A 22,217-nucleotide genomic window follows, 5' to 3' on the forward strand; every position below is an offset into this window, starting at 1 on the left:
ACCAACATATTTAATGTAATTCTAGGTGCCTCAGAAAGCACCTGTAGAACTAAAGATGCTCTTCCTTATCTCGGCCTAGGTGCGTAAGAAGATAAATGAATTCACCCAAATATGTTATCTGCTTATTTAAATCTCGCCTCATTAAAAAAAAAAAAAAGACTAATTCACAAGTAGTTTTTGGGTTGTCTACTATATGAAAGGTACTGAGCCAGGATATAAGAGGATGTAAACAGGAATGAGACAAGATTTTTTTTTTAATTTATTGGGGTGACAATTGTTAGTAAAACTACATAGATTTCAGGTGTACAATTCTGTATCACATCATCTATAAATCCCACTGTGTGTTCACCACCCAGAGTCGAGACAAGATTCTGACTCACAAAGGCAATCTGTAAATAATAATATGGACAGTACTTGGGCGATAAACCGTAAATACTTTAAAGACGTGAACAAGATCTACGTAAGTTCAGAAAAGGGAGAGACATAAATCTTCCTCGTAGGCTTTGAAAGGCCAAAATCAAGCCAAAAGCCAAACTCTAATAAAGAATAGAGTACCGATGTGTCCTTTCCTGTTTTTACTGATTTTTGAAGGGCTTCTCTCCCGATTTCTTGCTGTGCTATAATCATGGCTATCAGTGGGTGGAGATGAGAATCAATTGTTCCGCAAATAAAATACCTAAATGGATTTGCAAATTCATGCTCCATCCTCTTCCAGTTCCCACCCGCTCCCAAAAAGCTCCTGGTATTTGACGCTTCGCGCTGTCAGCTTGGCTCTGGGGTCCTTACATTCAGGTTGGAACTGGAAATATGTCCGTCAGGCACCCGAGTTCAGTTCTTGCGCAAAGCCAGGAACGTCCCCAACAGCTTCACCCGAGGCTGAGACAGGAAAACAAGCTTTCCCCGTCAACCCTGAGGCGGGCCCCTCAAGAAGCAACCACGCGGGAGCCGGATCGATGCAAAATCCAGTTTCTCTTCAGCGGTTCGCCTCGTTCTTGGCGCCAAAACAAACCATCGGTCCGTCCCCTGCCGGATCTACACGACACGTAAGACACGTAATCGGCAACTCTCCGCCACGCTAAATAGTCCTTTCTAAGATGTATCGGACACACGCTTTTTCACCCCAGAAGGACTTCTGTGGAAAGCCAGTGAGCTTCGGAGATGCGTCACCCTTCTGTTCGAACGAAAATGTGGGTCTTCTAATCATTTTCTCTTCACAGATTCCTCCGCCAGAAGTTATATCCGCGGATCTCCACTTCCGGGTCCGCCATTTTGTTGCCTCCATTTCTCCACGAGGGGGGGTTAAAGGCCCCCAAAATATGCATATATGAAAAGGCCAAAAAGTAACCGTCACTGACAGGGAGACTTAACTAGAGAAGGAAACGGGACCAAACTGGCGGGCTCGGTGGAAGCGCATCCGGCAGCGTCCCGGACGAGGAGGTGAGGGGGAAGAAGGGATGTGAGGACGCCGGGGGGCGTTAGGGCTGGCGGGACAGGGCACCGCTTCCCAGCCCAGCCCCGAACTTGGTGCAGACAGAGCGCGCCCCTTCACCAGAGCGGGTGCAGCTGGGAGAGGGGGACCGAGAGGAAGGGGATGCTGCTGGGAGGAAGGGGAGGGGACTGGGAGGAGGTGAAGAAGGGGGTGGGTGTAAGACCTGGGGCTGGGGAGCTGGACCAAGGGAAGCCAAGGCCACAGAGGTGACCACTAGGGGGCAGCGCGGAGCCCGGGTCCGGGACTGCTCCGCAGGCTGAGACCTTGGCTTCCTTCCTACCCCACATTGGCTCTTCTTCCTGAAGGACAGAACTTTGCTGGGAGGAACTGGAGGATTTGTGATAGAGGAGAAAACGGGGACTCGAATTCTCTGGCCCCAGGAATAGCCTAAAGATTATTGGGGCGCTCAGTACTCTGAACAAGAGCATCATGGCCCCACCTCCAGTTCTTGCACAGTTGTTTGTACAGCTGGTGGCCCAGTGGGGACGTGTGCAACAGAAAAAGAACAAAAAAGGTCCTCACACCAGGGATTCTTCAATTTCAGTTCTCCATCCCGTTAGCTTTCTCGAGGCTCACAGACTTCCTTGAGCACGCAGAGATCATCCCATTCCTCTCTCCCCCTTACCACAAGGTTTTCTCTGTCTCTCTCACACACAACACACACACATCGGTGGAAAAGGACATTCTGTGTCTTACCTTCAACAACTTAACATTTTTGGCCATCTGGGAACATATTTTCAACATACCGTTGGACCCAGTCAGTCCAAAGGAGATGTTCCTAGGCCTCTGTTTTCATACACGCCTTGATAACAATTAAAGAACTGCCCCACCCAAATTCCTATACCAGCAAATAATTACTGTCTAATAATAGAGGGCTTTGTTTTCAAGAGCTCAAGCACCTCATCCATTATTAAAACACGCGTATTGAAAGTTGTTGTGTGTGTGTTTTTGAGGGGGAGGGCTGCCTTGTTGTTTTATTCATCGCCAAAGCTCTAGGAGGCAAGTTGAATCGGATTTCGTTTCTTCACTTTACAGATAGGGAAAGTGGAGGTACATCCAATAAGGGAGAATGTTTTCCCTTTGTTTTTAGTAATCAGGGCGCCCAGAAGCGCCTAGACTATACTCTTGTCTCTTGGGCTACATCTCTCGTCTGGTGGATGCTGCCAGCGCTGACATAGGATACTGGCAGGATGGCACGTAGTCCCCCCAAAATGCAGTTATTTTTAAAAAATAACATTTGACTTTACTCAAGATAGATGCTTCAGGTTAACTCAAAAGAAAAGAGTAACTGAGGACGGGAAGAGCCTTGAACACATTTCTAGGAGACCTTTTTCTATATCAGGTAATGAATGTAAGACCTTATTTACATTCTAATCCCAAAGTTTATATTTTTGTATAGTAAGAAATAAGACTTTTCAAGGCCTAAAGAATAGGGTGACAAATTTGGGTCAGTTGCCATTCAATGGTACTGATACAATGAACTCACAAATATGATTAAAGAAATGTGATAAAATTAAGGTATAAAGGCAGACTACAGTGGAAAAATTTGCTCAAATATATTTTGCAAGAGTTCAGGTGCTGAAGACACCAGTTGCCGCCAGATAAAATCAACATATTTAAAGTATCTTGTTTTCCAGAAGTATCAGCTTCCCAGGAATGTGAAGGGAACCAGATTTCTCCTTAAACAGATACCTCAGCCTTCAACTGCTTGTTTTGTTTTTGTTTTTGTGGTTAGAGGATAAAGCTGGAATTTCATTGTGAGGATAGTTTAATCTTGCTTTGTGCCAACATTTCTGAACATCCCGTTGAGGGCATTTTTGCTCTTTGTGATCAGTTACTGTAGAGGTATGAAGGCTTGCTGATAGACTTCTATATACAGTATAATTTGAGGAAATGTGAAGGAGTCATTTCTGACCATTGAAGCACCTAGAAATTTATTCTTGTTTTGAACTATTAGTAATAAGATAATTAAATTGAAAGGCAGGTTGGATATTTTAAAAGGAAGATAACCATGGAGAAATGCAAAGTATCAGTTTTCTGTAAGAAGTTTTTGCTATCATTTTTTTCTCTCTAGCATTTCCTTGAGTTGTAAAAACTGACACTTAGATTATAGCAGTTGGGGCAGCTAGATGGCTCAGTTGGTTAGAGTGCGAGCTCTGAACAACAGGGTTGCTGGTTCGATTCCCACATGGGCCAGTGAGCTGCGCCCTCTACAACTAGATTGAAGGACAACGACTTGTAGCTGATGGGTTCTGGAGAAACACACTGTCCCCCAATATTCCCCAATAAAATTTAAAAAAATAATAAAAGATTACAGCAGTTGACATTATTGAAGTTCATCCTTTGCTCCTGAACATTTTAAAGGCCCAGACCAGAGCTTTGGGTGGATTCATTTTGAACAAACTCTCCTGGTCTCCTGGACCCATGTTTGAACACAATGCTCTATGATACAAATTGGAAAATTAAAACAGTGGCTGAATGATTTGCCTAAACCAGTGATTCTCAGATTTTCTGGTTTCAGGACTCATTTATATTCTTAAAAATTGTTGAGGACTCCACTGTGTTGTATCTACTGATATTTACTGTTTTAGAAATTAATTTTTAAGTGCTCATTGATTAAAATAAAATAAATCTTTCACATGTTAACATAAAACATTTCTTTTTATTTTTAAGTGTGTTTTTCAGGACCCATCAGCTCCAAGTCAAGTAGTTGTTTCAATCTAGTTGTGGAGGTCGCAGCTCACAGTGGCCCATGTGGGGATCGAATAGGCAACCTTGTTGTTAAGAGCACTGTGCTCTAACCAACCGAGCTAACTGGCTGCCCAACATAAAACCTTTTTATGAAAAAACAAAAACATTTTTATGAAAAGTATATCTTCCAAGTTAAAGAGATAGTGAGAAGAATGGCATTGTTTTATATTTTTGCAAATATCTTTAACTTATGGCTTAGTAGAAGACAGCTGCGTTTTCATATCTACGTCTGCATTCAGTTCGTTGCAATGTGTACTTGGAGAAAGGAGTATTTTTATAATTTTTCAGGTCATTGTGGGTATTCTTTGATGCTACACAGAAACTCAACAAGTGGTAATTTCTTAAAAGTTAGTTGCAATGAGGAATCTGAAGCTACATTAATGAAATCTTGATACTCTGTTATCTTAAAAACCCATTGATCTGTCTTTCACTTTGAATCTTTTTACCTTTGCATGATTTTATAACATGCATTGGTTGTTTAAAAAATTCTGGTTCACCAAATTATGCAGATTATCCAAATGTTGGTATATTTTATTATACACTATAAAAAATTCACATTCATTAGCATCACCACACCTTTTGTCAGAAAAGTTTACAATAAGCTGTCAACTCATAGTGGTGGATACAGGTTTTCCAAAATTCTGATTTTTGCTTGAAAGCTCAAACTGTAATGGATAATTGACAATAAATACTGTCGATTGTTTTCCTTGAAGTGGCTCTGTTCATTTTTGGAAAAGTGTCTGCCTTATATCTACCTGGGTGTCAGTATCCTTGGTTTGTCTATTCATCATTTCATGTGGCACAATATTTCTACCATGGTCATTTCAAAGGGCTGAAATGCTTTTTTATTGATTCCGTGAGCCAGAAAGGTGATAATGTGTTGCACATATTTCCAGAGTCTTTTTCTGGAGATTGAAAGTGAGGGAACTATTGTTTAGGGCCTGAAACTCTTCCAAGTGTCTGATCGTTTGTGTTAGATGAGGTAGAAAGGAAGTGCCCTACCAGTCACCTTGACAAGCATATTCAAGTACGAGAGGGCTTCTAAAACGTTTTACAGGCAGCTTTCCTTGTGTTTGAGTTACAGCTTCCTGAAAACGTTTGTTCCTATGCATAAAGATGTCTTTGGTGGACTTGGGGAAGAGGTTGCTAGAAGCAGCAAGAAAAGGCCAAGATGATGAAGTGAGAACATTGATGGCAAATGGTGCCCCATTCACCACAGACTGGGTAAGCTGTCTTGACTGTTCCCAGCGTGTGCTGACACCAATCTTTTTCTTTTCTTTTTTTCTTTAAAGTTTATTGGGGCGACAATTGTTAGTAAAGTTACATAGGTTTCAGGTGTACAATTCTGTAATACATTATCTATATCTCATGCTGTGCGTTCACCACCCAGAGTCAGTTCTCTTTCCATCACCATATTCATATTAGACCCTGTTTACCCTCTTCTAGAGCCTCTCTGCCCCCGCCTCCCAGCCAGTCTTTTTCTTAAAGGCTAAACAGACTTTATTGATTTTTCTTCATTCCCTTCCTCCCTCATTCTCCCCACAAGAGTTTTATTTTATCTCATCTGAATATGTGGTTTTCTTTTTTTTTTTTAGTTTTCCAAATTGAAAGCCTCCTGTGGATATATAGGTGGTAATTGTTAAGGTATTATATACTTGTGATTTTCAATAATGCTTTTTAGAGCATTTTCTAGAAGTTTAATTCTCCCTGGAGTGTGCTTGGGTTACGGGCTTCTGTAATTAGCTAGAAATTAAACAAAACCAGTGTAATGAGAGTGTATTTCTAAACTAATAAACTCCTTGTTTCCTTTTCTCTAAAATGTCCTGGTTGATAAGGAATAGTCTAGCCATTTAGTTTCCTTTGCCACTGTTAGAAAACATGAAAAGGGAAGGTGTCATTTCATGAGCCTAGACAGCCAGCTTGGAGAGCAGCGTCTGAGAAGACCCAGGTCCAGGTGACTGTGAGTCTGCTTCGCATTCGTGGATGTTGTAAGCACTGCCTGACTTGAATAATTCAGTGAGTGAGTGTCCTCTCTTCTGGGGTGATTAATTCATAACTGTAGAGGCCAGCAGGTTCTTAGCACTTTACAAAAAGGAGGAGAGCAAGCCCATAAGATTAGAATTTCTAGAAATAGACCTGAAAAGAGCAAAGTGAGTTAACTCCAGTCAGGCAGCGAGGCTGAGTATATGAAAAGCACAGAATAAATAAAATAGGCCTAAAATAAAGAGCATAACACAAGGAAAGGAATAGCACTCGGGCCACAGTGGATGTTGGTAACTGATACGAGATTTACTTTGAAATGATACAGACCTCCTTGTTGCTGTGGACACACCACTGCTAACTCTTTGTTGCCTCTTCATTTCATCAGTCTTTCTGCTTTGCTTTGCTTTACTGTGGCAACAAACGTCTGTTTCAGCCAATTCAGTTGGCACCCCACATGCAACTGTCTAGTCTCTGCCCTTTTCCTGAGAACTGTTTGGAACCTGCATCAGTCCCTTCCTGTTACCCATGACACGATGCTCTTGTCTGCGCATTTTTTCACCGTCTTCTAGGCCTTGTTTAAAATCATGTCCTGTAGGGAATCTTACCTGATACATCCACCTGACTTAAAATCCATTATACTTAGCACTTATTTAATTGGTGGTATATTTGTTTGCCTATTAGTATATTAATTTTTTTTCCCCCGTTTTTCCGCCTCCCCCCCACACACTCCACTTCAAGCCGTTGTTTCTCAGTCTAGTTGTGTAGGACACAGCTCCCTGGCCCAGCTGAGGCAATCAGTTGGCAGCTCACGGCAGCTCTCGCCGCCTTCCGGCCATTCACGATGGCTGCCGGCCACTTATGGCAGCACACAGTAGCCCACGGCAGCCCAGCTCTCCTGGAGCCATTGTTCACGATCTTAAATAGAGTGCAGCTCACTGGCCCATCTGGGAATTGAACCGACGACCTCGGCATTAGGAGCACGGCACTTCAATCACCTGAGCCACCGGGCCGGCCCTTAATTTTTTAATAAAGTCACTTCTTCAGTGCTGTCTGCCCAGCCAGATTCTCTCTCCAAGGACAGGAACCATAGACTTCACTTCTTGTCCATTTGTATCTCTCCAGTACTGATTTAGGAGTCTGCACACAGTTGATATTCAGTGGGTATTCTTTTCCCACAGCTTGGAACATCACCCCTCCACCTGGCAGCCCAGTACGGTCACTATTCCACAGCAGAGGTGCTCCTTCGAGCGGGCGTTAGCAGGGATGCCCGGACCAAAGTGGACAGGACCCCCCTGCACATGGCTGCAGCTGACGGCCATGCACACATCGTGGAGCTGCTTGTCAGGGTAAAGCAAGACTTGTGGCGGGTCTGTATCGTAAAGAAGACGTCCACCTCCGTTTCTTACTTAAATGGGTGGCAGGAAACTGGGTTGGAAAGGATAAAGTTTAGGACAGTTTACGGCATTGAGTGTTGCATCTCTTTCAAGAGTAATCATGGCTACGAGGATTTTGTTTTCTTAACTTTTGAAAGCTAAACACACTTTATTGGCTTTTCTTCATTCCTTTTCTGGAGGTATTCTCTGCACTTACGCCTATTTTTTCAGGCACTCAACTCTGTTAATAAATGCAACAAAAGTCTGTTCTTTTCCCCTTCCTTTCACATCTGTTATGATAATTTCCCAGTGATGTCCTTAGAAGACCCACTCACTGAGGCGTTATGTCTATCAGCATTCAGGGTAATTTGAGAAATGTTTTTCCCTTTGCTATTTTGTAAACGTGATCTAAGTTTGAATATGTGTAATCTGTGGAAATCCTCCGTATTGGTGATGGCATCTTGGACCTGTGCTACTGTATCCAGTGTCTGTTTGAAAAGTTACTTTTCTGTGACAGAATGGTGCCGACGTGAATGCCAAGGACATGTTGAAGATGACAGCTTTGCACTGGGCCACAGAGCACCACCATCGCGATGTTGTAGAGCTACTTATCAAATATGGAGCCGACGTCCATGCTCTTAGCAAGTTTGATAAATCTGCCTTTGACATAGCCCTGGAGAAGAACGATGCTGAGATTCTGGTCGTCCTTCAGGTCTGCTGCTTTTTCCATCCCCACAGTGTGCTTCAATTGAAGTTAAGCGTTTCTTGTAGGCACTGAATCACAACTCAATTTTCCTTATCTTATCAAAGTAGTACTTCTAATATACCTTAATCTTGTGACTCAGAGTCATTAGTATCTTAAAAAAAATATGTATTCTACAACGCCCTGAATTATTCACTTGTGATTGAATAATCATGGTGGCCAATATAAAAACAAAATTTACTTGGCTTTAGAACATTTTCTTTGTCCATGAAAATTTCGGTTTAACCTTTGTTTTCTGAATGTGCATCCACTGATACGAGGACAGTAAATATATAGCTCTGAAGCCTGTTGAGGTGTAAGGAAGCCATCTCAGAATTAAAAGTGAGGTGTGATGATTTCACCCGTTCATTTCTTAAGCCAGCACTGGTATATCAGGGAATACCAGGATCAGGAATACAAAGATTAGCATGACCCCGTCCTGAAGTTTAGATAAGAAATAAAGCATTATAGTACTCTAGGGCTAAACCGATACCTAGTAACTGTCACGGAACACAGAAGAGGGCATATTAAGGATGCTGAAGGCAAGGGTTAAAGTGGGTATGGAATCTGAACTGAGTTTTGAAGAACTAAGCAGAGAAGTGGGAAAATGATATTGTAGGCATGAAAAAGAGCAAATCGAAGACAGCGGTGTGAAAGGACATGGAATGTTCAGGAGGCTGGGCCAGGGAAGTGGAGTTTGGGAGCAGCTAAGGCTTGAGAGTTAGGCTGGGTGTCACATGGCACACAAAGGAGTTGGGACTGTCTTGTGGGTAACGGGGACCCAGTAGAAGCCTTTAAATAGAGGATTGATGTGATTAGATGTTTTTAAAAAGGTGATTATTTGGAGTGTGATATGCAGACTGGAGAGAGAAGATTTTAATGCTAAAGAACCATGTTGTGATGTTCATTAGGCCAAGCAGGAGCCAATGAGCACGTGAGTTAAGGAAGTGAGAGTGGAGGACAGAGGAAGGGGCAGGTTTAGGAAGGAATTTAAAGTAACCAACCAGAGAGTGGAGAGTCTGTTTTAAGCTGAAGCTTTTAGTCAGGGGGATAAGGAGAAAGCCATTTCTGCTGCATTTTCAGTGGTGTGTGTGTTTGTTGTTTCTCACAGATGGTTCCCTCTAGACTGATTATCCTCTTCAACTTTCAATTCCTAGTTTACAGCCCTTTCATAATTGGGACTTTTTAAATAGTGGTCGTGTCTGTAGAAAACTGCTTCTGAAAGTAAAAAAATAAATAAAAATGAAGAGAAGTCTCTTTATACTGAAATTGCGCAAACATTCCTAGAAACAGAAATGCAGGACATAAAATTCTACTTTAAAATCTGGCACTCATTTATTTGCTTGTTGTATATTCTCTCAGGAATTCTTCAATGGCAGAACAGAACAAGTAGTTGGGAAAAACTCCGGAGAATATGCTTCTCTGTAGATTGTCTGCAGGGACCTCCTGCTAACACATTGACTTGTAGATAATTGATCATAGACTATTAGTGCTGGAAATTACTTTTTAGGTCACCCCCCCCTTTATTTTTCAAATATATATTAAAAAAAGATCCAGAGAAGTTAAGTGAATTGTGTAGAAGTTTTTGCAATAATACACATTTGTTTGTGTTTTTTTTTTTTAATTTTCCTAAAGTAGAAATAAGCTTGGGAAAGCAACCTAACATCCCTGTTGCCCTGGTCTGGGGCAAAAACAACCCCCACAGTGGTCTTAATGAGGACGCTGAGCTCCCTGGGACATTATGTGCTAGAGCTAGTTCTGCTTGACTAGAGCATGGGGGCGGGGTGGCCCTTCACTCCCTGTGTGACTAAGGCTAGTTAGTGTTCTGACTTTGAAATATCCACCTTGGTTGTGGTTTTTTTTTTTGTTTTTTTTTTTGCAGGAAGCAATGCAGAACCAGGTGAATGCTAATCCCGACAGAGCCAACCCCGTGACCATGGCTACCCCGTTCATCTTCACGTCGGGAGAAGTCGTCAGCCTTGCCAGCCTCGTTTCTTCAGCCAACACCAAGACAACCTCAGGTAATACTCTGATAATGTGGCATTTATTTTAGACCTAAAATGAACAGAACCCCAGGTTTTCCTATGAGATTAACAGATAGCCCGTCTGAGACCCACTCCTTTATTAAAACATCCCCCAAATAGAAGATGTATGCTAGATTTTAAAGCTAATGCACTTATCCTTCCTGAGGGAAGGGAATAGCATACCTGGAAAGGTTATACCTGAGTGCTCACGGTGCTAAAAGTAAAATATTCTGCAGGTTAACCTGTTGAAGGATTATGCCTGAACCCAAAATGAAAACATAGGGCTGCTTCCATGTGGTACTGCCAAGGAAAATAGTTAAATATTCATACTCCAAAGCAGTAGCAAATAAAGCAGAAGAAAGATAAGTGGTTGTTGGAATGCTGGTGTAAAAGAGGTACTTGTGATTATTTGAAGAAGAGCCTCGATTTGTACTGGAGAACCTATATAACAACAGAATAGCAGAGAAAAGCACTTGGGGTTGATCTTTGGAAACCTGTATGTTTTTAACAAAAAGGTCTATCTAAAAAGGGGAAAACTCAAGTTGTTTTCAACATCTCTTTACAAATATTTGTTGTACAACAAAAGAACATGCGTCCTCGTTTAAGTTTTCCAGCAGACTCTTGGTTTCTTTTTCTGTTTCTTTTGAAAAATAAGCCCCTGTATTCCTCGTTAAGTTTATAGAACATCAAAGGAAGGTGTGGAATGAGATATTATTGAGGGGCAGTGTAGTAAATAGAGCGTATGCACAGTCTACATAGAATTGTGCGTTCAGAGCTGCATTCAGATACTAATTTATGAATCGACTAAATGCTTGACTGTGGGAAAACTGCTTCTCTTAGCCTTCTTTATCTATAAAATTGAGATATAATAATATCTACTTTAATAGGTTGTTGTGAGACTTTGAAATTTTGTATTTCAGTGTCTATTTTATAGCAGGGCTTCAACTAACAGCTAGTGTTCAGTGAAAATGAACTTCTCAATAAAGGTTGACTCTGTCATGCCCACAAGGGGGCAGTAGTGGCCTTCATTTTTTTAGGCCACCAACATTTAAAATCGCTGCGATTTGCTTTCAGCTGGATGATTCAAAACATGTAGCTTAAATATATGTATACATGTAATGACAACATTCACAGCCTTTTGGATTTGTTATGGTTCAGACCACACAGATTAGAACAAGTGCTTTTATGATCCAAAAGAATTTAGAAGCCAGTAATGTTACGTGTTCATAAGAGTTGGTCTAACGACTAAAATTCTCCAGACCCTGATCTGGAACTGTAAGGGAAGTTGAAGACATTCAAAATACAGATGCTCAGCCTTGGCTCCCATGGGACTATATCATGTTTGTTATGTTGCTTTTGGCAAATCTACTCTTTTTTCTTCTGTATGTTGACAACTACAAATTGAAATTGCTAAGCCATCACGTAATAGAGCTGATCTCTCCAATGTCATCTTTACCATGAAGCAGTTCTACCTAGCTCTCCCCATGAGGGGATTGGCCGACCTGGAGCTTAATCAGTGCAGGTAAAAGAAAGGAGAAAAGCTATAGGACAAAGTCAGGTTGTGTTACTCAACCGGGTTAAAGGATTTTCTTTTCCTGAATGGTGGTGGGTGGGCTTCTTGTTTCCCATCATCCAGTAGTAGTTTTCAGAATTAACTGCAAGTATCCTAGGATTATCATGTTGATGGATATTTTTGATACCGAAATCCAGATTACAAAGTTTGCTTCCAATTTTCCATTTGTGACTAAAAATATGAGTCATCAGTGCTGCCATCAAACCGCAGTGATTTGGGAAGACAGGCTAATTTAAACATTAATCAGGGTAAAACAAAGCTATGAGGATGAATTTCCTGTTTCTGTAGGATCATAAGAGGCATTCCAAAGTCATATATAAATAGCTTTGTATTGGGTCATAAGAGGATAGGCTTGGAGTCTAAGGAATTGGGTTCTAACCTGGGCTCTGATATTTACTAGCTGCATGACCTTGGGCAAGGTGCTTAGATTTTCTTCATCTAGTTTTCACTAACTCACCAAGATTGTCTAGCCTACCATAGCATACTCCTCTAAATCTTGGTCTGAGAGTTTATTTATATAAGCCACATTTAAATAGGTAAAAAGAGTCATCACTGATTAGGCCATCGCCCTTCCAAAAACAACAGTATCCGTGCACATTTTACTTTATTTGTTGTGTTTTATATTGAGGAGAAGAAAGCAGTTAGCATTATTGAACAATAAAGTAATTTTTTTTCCTAGAACTCACTGGGATGAGTCTAAAGAGGTAATTTACATCGTCTCTTTTCAGTTTCAACTGTATATGTCAGAATGCTAAAACTGATTTTTCACAAATGTTCTTCGTTTTGCTATTGAGGGGCAAGGTGGGTGAGTCATTATGTTTGAATCAAAGGGAGAACACCCTTTGGTGGGATGATTCCCACCATATGCTAAAAAGTATAGAATGCTTTTCTCATGAAGCAGTTCTGCCCAGCTCTTCTCCTTTAGCTGGCAGCCTACCTGCACTTTATATTAATAACAGCTGTGTGTGTGGTGTGTACACTGTGGTGAAATCATAACAGCGTTGTTTTTTGATTGCTAGTGACTTACTGTCACATATAGTCCAACCTCCATGAGGATATAGTTTTTTCATTCGTGAGTTCCTATGTCAGCAGTTGGTATGATGGACCGAGTAATGAGAAAAGCATGAACTAGGCAGGAAAATTAGGGAGTGGGCTGGATCGTGCTCTGCATGAAGTCATTAGATAGACATGGGCTCCTTTCTGGAGGTCATGCATGTGTTCCACTCAGACCATCTGGTTCCCCACGTATGTTATGAGAGAATTCAAATAAAATAGGGTAGCGTCACTATCTCCTCCTTCATCCCCACTCCCACAGGCCGCGTCCAAAAGCTTTCGTTGAAGTCGTTTGCTGCTACGAGGAGGCCTGGTGCACAAGTAATCTATCTCCTAAAGGAAAACCTTCTGAAATTTAAATTTTTACATAAGTTAGGTTACCTCGATGAAGCATGTCAGAAAAGGATTCTTTGCTCTGGGGGCATATTTATTATAAGGAGTATTAAATAGGAGTTTCCTTAAGTGTTTGACAGGTCACTGACTTTTTCACAGAAGAAAGGCTGGTAAGAATCTTCAAGTGTAGGTAGGTGTAAAACTTAAAAATTAAGAGTACATTTAAAAAGAAGATCAGTGTATCATGTAGAGTCCAGTGAAGAGACGAAACTACATGGTGATTTCTATAATTTTATTTCATATATAGATATATAATTTCTAAACTTACATGTCTAATTTATACAGAATCATTAGTTAGTAAGAGTGGATTAACTACTACGAGGGACGGAGAACCCTAAAGAGTACGGGAATGGCCAATATAGAGAGCAGCCACCACTCCCATGTGACAAAACTTAATCTCCTGCCAGCTGACAAGAAATGTTTATAGAGTCCAGCTTCAGTATCACAAGGCAGGGCAAAGAAGGGTGGATATGGAATGGAGAGGCAGTAAATCTACAACTGGCACAATAAGTGTCTCTGAAATAGGGAAATGCAATTCATTTTATGAAAGTTAGATTTATGCACAACTGTTGAGTAATACTTTTGGTTCATAAAGTGAGGCATGATGCCTATTGCTAGATCTAATGCATTTCCCTCTTGGGACTTAGCTGTTAAGACTAGCAGATGCAAGAGAAAAAGATAATGAACAAAGTTTTTTCAAAAAGCACATCATGACATAAGTAAAGTAGATGATTATTATTTTTTTTTTTAGCATTAATCAATTGTACTTAGCCTTTGACATTCACTATGTGAGACTTTTGGTTTTTAACTGTCCTCGCACTAGAGGTCAGTCCTATTCTTCTCTCCTAGCAGCTGATGAATAGAGGTAGTAGGTTGAGGAAAGCCCAGGAAGGACCTATTCTGTCCCCACCGCTCAGCGGGGGAGGCCTGCCTTGTACGCTAACTGCCTGCTGCCTGCAGAGCTCTGCACAGGCCCCCAGGCCCTGGGCGGCAGGCTTGTCTGAGCTGCGCAGGCTCAGCCCTGGCCCTGGCCGGGCCGAGATGGAGCAGGTGGGAAGGCAGTGGCCCGACACCAAACAGGATCACTCAAATCCACTTTAAAGGGATACCTTTTTAAATCTCAAAAGCGTTGGAATGCCATGATAACTGGTTTATGTCAGTTTGTATTAGAGAGCAAGCTCGATCGAGGAAGTTACAGTGAAAAGGTTTTGACTTAATGAGGCATTTTTAGTTCATCTCAATTTATTCTCTCCTCTGGACCTCACTTGCCTTTTTTACCGAAATAGGTGACCCCCATGCCTCCTCAGCAGTGCACTTCTCACATTCTACCACCTCAGTGCTGGCCACCCTTGCAGCTCTTGCTGAGGCATCAGCCCCCCTCTCCAACTCACACAGAGCCACAGGTAGGTAAGGGATATCTGCTGAGCAATTTGCCATTTCTCCTTTTGTTTTTAAATCTCCAGCAGATTGTATTTGCATGAAATTAAGGAATTGTGGTTCATTGGAGACGGCTGGGAAAAAGCCATGTAGAGTCACTGAGCATCAGAAAGAAGAATCACTGGGTGATATAATCACAGAATGACTAAGTTAGTTATTCCTTTGTATTTTTGCAGTTTCACTTTTGCCCTGATTTCAGTTGCTTCAGATTGAAATATTTAGTCTTCTATTAATTAGCAGATGTTTTTGGAAATACTCTATGTTATGTTTTGACTGATGCTATCATAGAATGATTCAAAATAGCAACTTAGATATCGTGTATTAAAGCATCAAAATACATGGGATGGTTCCCTCTCTCACTGTCATATCTTGTGTACTTCAGGTTAGCTTGTGTTATTTTCACGGGAGATGTTAATTTGGAATTTCCAATGAAATTGAGCAGATACCCGCCGTATAGTGAGTGCCCTTCTGATACTTAAAACAAAAAGGTTTTAAGTCACTTAGCCAGAGATAGTGGTCTACGGGGAAAAGGCTTAGGGCTTCATTTATGTAGGGATACATAATCATAGGTAGGGCTACATAGCCATCTAGGAATCTTTCTGGAACATTCTGGCAGTCTGCTCCATCGTAAATGAAAGCAGGTTGTTCTGATTTCTCTCTGCCATTGACATTTGGGGAGTGAGAACATTTCTCCAGTCGTGTTTTCCCGACCGGCAGCCATCATAAAGACCTCTACTCAGATGTGTACAAGGGAGCAGCATGTTAGAGGGGAAAGCAGTATATTAAACTTGTGCTTGTTATTCTTTCAATTTGCTCTTTGATAATTGGATAAATCGCTTCTTCAGATCTCAGTTTCCACATTTCTGGCATGATGGTGGGGTTCGATTATCTAGCACGGTCCTTTCAGCTATATATAACATTTAACCATCCTCTGTTTCTAAGAGGTGTGAATGCTCTATTTCTGTTGAACTACGTGAATGTGGCTCATATGGATAGTCTACATCCCGCTTATTGTGAAATTCTTCTTGTGACTCTTTAGATAGAGGAATTCCCCTTTGGAGAGAGGAACTGTTTCCCCTAATAGTTATTGGGGATATTGACTAACCGAACTGAAAATCTTGATTCAACATAATACATGTAAATCTTTTAGAAAGAAAGCTGGCGCTTAATAAGTAGTCAGTGTTAGTTGCTACAAATATTGTTGATCTGTCAGATGGGAAAAACCACCTACTATTTTTGTCTGTCAGACTTCCTCAATACTTTGACTACTTGACGTATTATTTTGTTGATTCAGCATTAAGTGCCTCTATTTCCTTATAGAAATAAATCTAATTTATAATTATTTTTCTAAGCTCCATAGATTTATTGACACTTTCCAGATGCTTCCTGAAAAAAAGAGTTTTAAGATCAAATATGTTGGGGAAACTCAGCTTATCTTATTATCCACTCTTGGGGAGTTACTTGGAGCCTGACTATTGGGGTCTCTGATCCTTCCTACAAAACAAACAAACAAAAAAGTATAAGCACATTTTAACCAGGATTTTGGAAATGTATTTGTACATAGAACTCATCTTAAGCGAAAGGTATTAATATCTGAAGACATATTAGAAAGTACCGTTTTAAGTCATTCCTTCTTTTCTTTTCTCCTCTGACTTAAAATTGTTCACAAGAGCTTGCATGTGTGCACTGTTGAATCTAACTTTTTGTTCTTCAAGTTTTCCTATCCTGATATTATCAATTACCAGGAGGCTGAAATTGCTCCATGCCAATTTTTTTTAAAGCTGAAATTTTGGATTTACTTTTGTCACCTCTAGCGAATTCAGAGGAAGTCATAGAGGGAAATTCAGTTGACTCGTCCATCCAACAAGTGGTGGGGAGTGGAGGCCAGAGGGTCATCACCATAGTGACCGATGGCGTCCCTCTGGGTAACATCCAAACTGCTATACCTACTGGAGGCATTGGCCAGCCCTTTATTGTAACCATGCAAGATGGACAGCAAGGTGAGTCATCCCATTGGACAACTGTTTATTAAAAGATAGTTTAGATACTCGGCTCTCCTCTAAAAATGAGGCATTCAGGAAATGGGAAAATGCCAGGAGCCAGATGGGGCAAAGAAGCTCAGAGAGAAAAACAGAAACCAGGTTGGCAAAGGCTAATTTCCCAAACATATATAAAATTTGTGAGTAAAAACCAATAATCTGGTAGAAAGAGCAAATAATATGAACCAGTACTTCACAGAAAGGAAAATCCTGATGGTTCTTAAAAATATGAAAATATGTTCGGCCTGCTTCATTCATTGCAAGAGAAATGCACATAAACACTGCACTGAGGTACCACTGTAACACTGGTTGTCAAGGTGTGGAGAAGCAGGTGCTCTTACAAATCGCCGTTGAGAGTGTTAATTGATGCATCCTCTAAGGAGCAGATTGGCAATATCTGTCACCATTAAAGATGCGCAGGCCTTTTGGCTACAAAGTTCTTTTTCTGTGAATTCATATTCACACACACAGGAATGACATGTATACTAAGTCATTCATTCCAGCCTTATTTGTAATCATCAAAGATTAAAGGAACCTAAGTAGATGTCAGAAGATGATGGATAAATAAATTATGGTACACCCATACAATGAAATACTTTGCAGCTGTTAAAAACAATGAGCAAGTTCCTTAACAAACATATTGTTAAGTGACAAGAGCAAGATACAGGCCAGTGTGTAGAGAATGCTACATTTGTACTTTTTAAATGGGGGGGAATATGTGTATATTTGCTAATGTATTCATAGACTTAGACTATCTCTGGAAGGATGTTCAAGAATAACATTTATTAGCATTGGTTGCTTCCTGGGAGGGCACCTGGGTAACTGGGGATGAATGCAAGGCTTTTCACTGTATAAGTTTGTGTAGCTTTTAATTTCTGAACCATGTGAATGTATTACTTATTCAAAAAATACGTAAGTAAATTTTTTTTAAAAGAAAAACTATTCATTACAACTTCATTCCTTAAAAATGTTGGAGGTTGAAAAGAGGAGGGTTGGTATAATTGCCTTTGCATTACCAAAATTTTGGCTTGGCCTAAATAATTATGGGGAGTTTATAACTTTCAAATTATTTGAATTGATGGATCTTGGCAGTGTGGGAAGAAAGAGTAGGAATTAAACATTTATAATGCAAACTTTGGTATCATAAATTTTTATTGGTTTTATTTGGAAATATACCACTGATGGTTTTGTGAACATGATTTTCATTTAAAGTTTTGTGGGGCTTATTGGGTAGGTGAGAGAGACTACTTGTAATGGAGTTAAGTAAATGAGAACAGAGTTGTCTTGGTGGAAAAAAATAAAATTTGAGGTTTTACTTGGATGAACTACACTACTTTATAAAATTTATTTCACCAGACCCAAGAAGGAAAGCTGAGATTTTGTGAATTATCTGCAGGAAATTTACAATCCCAGACTAAACTTCCATTTTCACTTCTATATCTAAGCTGCTTTCCACCGCCATCAATTGATGACTCAAGGAATACAAGCTAATTTTTTTACTTTATTTATTATAAGTTTGTTCTTCCAGGACCCATCAGCTCCAAGTCATGTAGTTGTTTCAGTCTAGTTGTGGAGGGCACAGCTCACACTGGCCCATGTGGGGATCAAACTGGCAACCCTGGTGTTACGAGCATTGTGCTCTAACAACTGAGCTAATCGTCCGCCCCCACAAGCTAATTTTTAAATCAACCATACCAAATAACTAGGTACATCTTCTGTTTTAAACAAATCATCATTCATTTTAAAACCTAAATATAATTTTTAACATTTTATTTTTAGATAATTATAGATTCATATACAGTTGGAAGAAACAATACAGAGAGATCCCATATACCCATCACCTAGTTTCCCCCAGTGGTAACATTTTGCATAATTAGAGTACAGTAGCACAGGCAGGAAATGAACATTGATACAACAACCCACCAACCTTATTGAGATTTTTCCAGTTTCACATGCATTCATTTGTGTGTTTGTGTATGTGCTTAATTCTATGCAATTTAACACGTGTCGTTTTGTGTGACCACCACCACAGCTGAGGTACCGCGCAGCTCCATCACAGGGATCCCTCATATTACCCTCATATAGCCACCTCCCCTCCCACCCCGTTCCTAACCCTGGCAACCTCTAACTAACTCATCGTTCTCTCTCTATATACTTTGTCATTTTAATAATGTTACATAACTCGAATCGTACAGTATTTTCAGATCGGCTTTCTTCTCTCAGCATAATTCCCTTAAGATCCATCCAAGTTGCTGTTTGTCTCAATAATTGATTCCTATTTACTGCTGAGTAGTAGTCCATGGTGTGGATGAACCAGTTTGCTTAACCGTTCACCCACTGAAAGACATTTAAGTTGTTTCCAGTTTTGGGCTATCAGTGAATAAAGCTGTTATGACCAGTCCTAACAGGTTTTGTGGGGACATTGATTTTCAGTTCTCTGGAATAAATGCCCAAAAGTACAATTGCTGGGTTGTATGATAAGTGCATGTTTAGTTTTGTAAGAAACTTCCATCCTGTTTTCTAGAGTGACTGTACCATTTTCCATTTCCACCAGCAATTTGTGAATAATCCAGGTTCTCCACATCCTTGCCAGCATTTGATGTTATCACTATTTTTTAAATTTCTAGCCATTCCAGTAGGTGTGTTGTACCCCAGACGTGTTGTATGCTTATGTGTGGTGACGCTTTTCACAGCTATGAGAAGACATAATTAAATTAGATACAGTTAATGGCAAACTGCTTTCATGTGAAAGAAAAAATGTTTCACATAAGATTTCAAAAATCTTATATAAAAGAATAATTTGTCTTTAAAATTTGTCTTTAGACAAATTATTCCTGCAGAATTGTAAGCTAATTGGTCATAGCTTCTGACCTAGAGTCAGACATGTTTATAGAAGAGCCTCAGACCTGGGTCTTAACTGCATGGCTTCCAAACCTGACAATCTTTACCCTTCCTTTCAGAGGCCGCCTTAGTTCCTCTCTAATCTTTTCTGTTGCTCTCTGCAGGGCCATGCTTTCCCTGTTGATTTTAAAATCCAAAGGGATATGAAACGTATCAGGAAATATATATCAGTTTATTTTCTAATTTGAAACAAGCAAAACCTCTCTGTTTTACAATGTATTCATCCCCTCCAATTGGTGTTCTTTGTCTTGTAGTTCTAACTGTGCCTGCTGGTCAGGTTGCAGAGGAGACTGTAATTGAAGAAGAAGAGGAAGCAGCCGCAGAGAAGTTGCCACTGACTAAGAAACCCAGGATAGAAGAGATGACAGACAGTGTGGAGGAAAGCAAGGTAATGTTCTTAGCAGTGTGCAAAGAAGAGAAGGGCAAGAGTCAAAGCCGTAACTTGTACGGCCTGAGCCCTTCTTTGTCTTTCTGTCTACTCTGCGTAATCTGGGATCAGGAAGTCTTACCAGGCGGTGACATGACACGGTGTACTTTTACAGGAAGGCACGGAAAGAGAGCTACTCCAGCAGCAGCTCCAGGAGGCCAATCGGAGAGCCCAGGAATACCGACACCAGCTGTTGAAGAAGGAGCGGGAGGCGGAGCAGTACCGCCTCAAGCTGGAGGCCATGGCGCGGCAGCAGCCCAATGGCGTTGGCTTCGCCGTGGTTGAAGAGGTGGCCGAGGTGGACGCTGTAGTTGTCACTGAGGGGGACCTGGAAGAGAGAGAGACGGCAGTGACTGGGGCAGGGGGCACCCCCGGGCCTCATACTGGGGTTTCCATGGAAACTGTTTCATCTTAACGTACAAGGGCCACAGTCTGTACTGAGTCCATCATTTCCCTCTTTTTAAAAGAAAATCCAACAGAGGACCAACACTGTGTAAAAGTTAAGAATGTCCTTAAGAAGAAAACTATGGCAGGGTACAATGCTTGGGCCCAGGAGGGCTCTCTATGCAACAGGAACAATCAAAGCCAGATCTAGGGAGCACTCCTGCGGAGGGGCCCAAAGAGAAAGGACCAGCTTTCTCAGCGTCCGTCATTGCTTTAAGCATAGAGGGTAAAGAATGCTGCATGTTGTAGGTTGATTGTCTTTTAAATAACTGACTTTCTATCAAACGATTCTATTTTCTATCAAAAGATTTTTAAGATAACATTCCTAATACGGACATACCCAGAGCCTTTAACAGCCGTACCGTCAAGTGACCTGAAGATTTGCCTTAGATCTGGGACGGGTGTCTGTTAGAGAAGAAAGTAATTGAGAGTGGGGTTAGGAGCAAATTCAGGGGGCAAAAAAGGAATATGCTCCACTTCTAAGGGAGCAGGCGCTCCCCCACTTTCCTGAGTTAATCTCACTGGAAAGAAATTAGTGGTTGCCTGATGAAATTTGCATCCATCGTGTCCATAGCTCAGATGCCAGTTTAAGAAACCAAAGTATAATTTTTAAAAACTGGAAAGGAGAGAAAACTTGTTTATGTGGGAGAAGTGTATATAAATCCCAAGTCCTCCGGCTGTTTCACAATGCTGGGAAGTGGCCAAAAAGGCTTGTCGCATTGTGAAACAAGCTGGTGTCAAGATACAAGCGTTGCTCCGGCTGGATTTTATAGTCGCTATTAGGAGGGGAGTCTGTTGGTAGAACAACTTGCTTCCAAACATTTCTTTATGTAATATCAAGCTTTAATATCAACTCTTTAATTTCATAAAATCTGTTGGGATTTCTAAGTGCGCCTTTCTGTGGAGCTTATACGGTATCCTCTTACATGCAATAAAAGAAGGGGGCAGGAGAGACGCGTGCCAAGGGTGTTGTGTAGTTTCGATGCCATTTGATTTCGGGGTGGGAAATTGCTGTTTCCTTGGGCAGAGTGGGGGAGTGGTAGGGGAGAAGGGGCTTGTGCACAGATGGCTTCCTTGCCTTCCTTACCAGGTGCCAGGTGTGGGCTGGCAAAGGCAGTAAGAACTACCAGCGCCATAAAGTAAGGAACCAAAGATTCTGGCCAGATACTTTGTCTGCCTTCCTCCCTTCTCCCCACTATGCCTGCTCCTTTGCCTAGACCTTTGGGAAAGTGTTTCATTGCTGAGTTTTCTTTGTGTGCCAACTTGCCGTTTTTTTCAAAAGGGACATAGGGATGGAGAGGGCTTGGAGGGAGGTCACGTTACAGAGCTTACTGCCTTTGAATTGGGCCCTCCCTCTTTCTTGACGTGCTTGCTTGCTTTGTCGTAAATGAGAAGAAACCAGAGGAGATGTGCCAAGTAAACATTTGAATGACTGTTCAGAATACAGTTTTCTTAATTAGCGATCATGGGGAAAACATACATTTTTAATTCGGGATAAAACTTGACAGTTAACATAGTTCTGTTTACCTTGATTAGTGAAGTAATTTGCCACAGTTTTCCAGATGTGAAAAATCATTTGGGGCTCAAA

At 41.0% G+C, this 22,217-nt stretch overlaps 1 protein-coding gene across 6 annotated transcripts; it reads left to right on the forward strand.

Moving 5' to 3' along the window:
* The first annotated feature begins 167 nt into the window (after positions 1–167).
* Positions 168–21,941, forward strand: GABPB2 (GA binding protein transcription factor subunit beta 2). Of its 6 annotated transcripts, none has more exons than XM_033093415.1 (10): positions 168–1,437; positions 2,742–2,831; positions 5,325–5,464; positions 7,402–7,590; positions 8,114–8,308; positions 10,221–10,359; positions 14,668–14,784; positions 16,633–16,818; positions 20,013–20,146; positions 20,301–21,941. In XM_033093415.1, the coding sequence occupies exons 3-10, from the start codon at positions 5,357–5,359 to the stop codon at positions 20,598–20,600; spliced, it is 1,368 nt and encodes a 455-aa protein (XP_032949306.1). In that variant the 5' UTR covers positions 168–1,437; positions 2,742–2,831; positions 5,325–5,356; the 3' UTR covers positions 20,601–21,941. The 6 variants fall into 6 exon arrangements, with proteins under 6 accessions (XP_032949306.1, XP_032949307.1, XP_032949304.1 ...); XM_033093416.1 differs by having other exon boundaries at positions 2,746–2,831; XM_033093413.1 differs by lacking the exon at positions 2,742–2,831 and having other exon boundaries at positions 170–1,437.
* The last annotated feature ends 276 nt before the right edge of the window (positions 21,942–22,217 follow it).

The sequence above is a fragment of the Rhinolophus ferrumequinum genome, chromosome 22, assembly GCF_004115265.2.
Source record: "Rhinolophus ferrumequinum isolate MPI-CBG mRhiFer1 chromosome 22, mRhiFer1_v1.p, whole genome shotgun sequence".
Lineage (NCBI taxonomy): Eukaryota > Metazoa > Chordata > Mammalia > Chiroptera > Rhinolophidae > Rhinolophus > Rhinolophus ferrumequinum.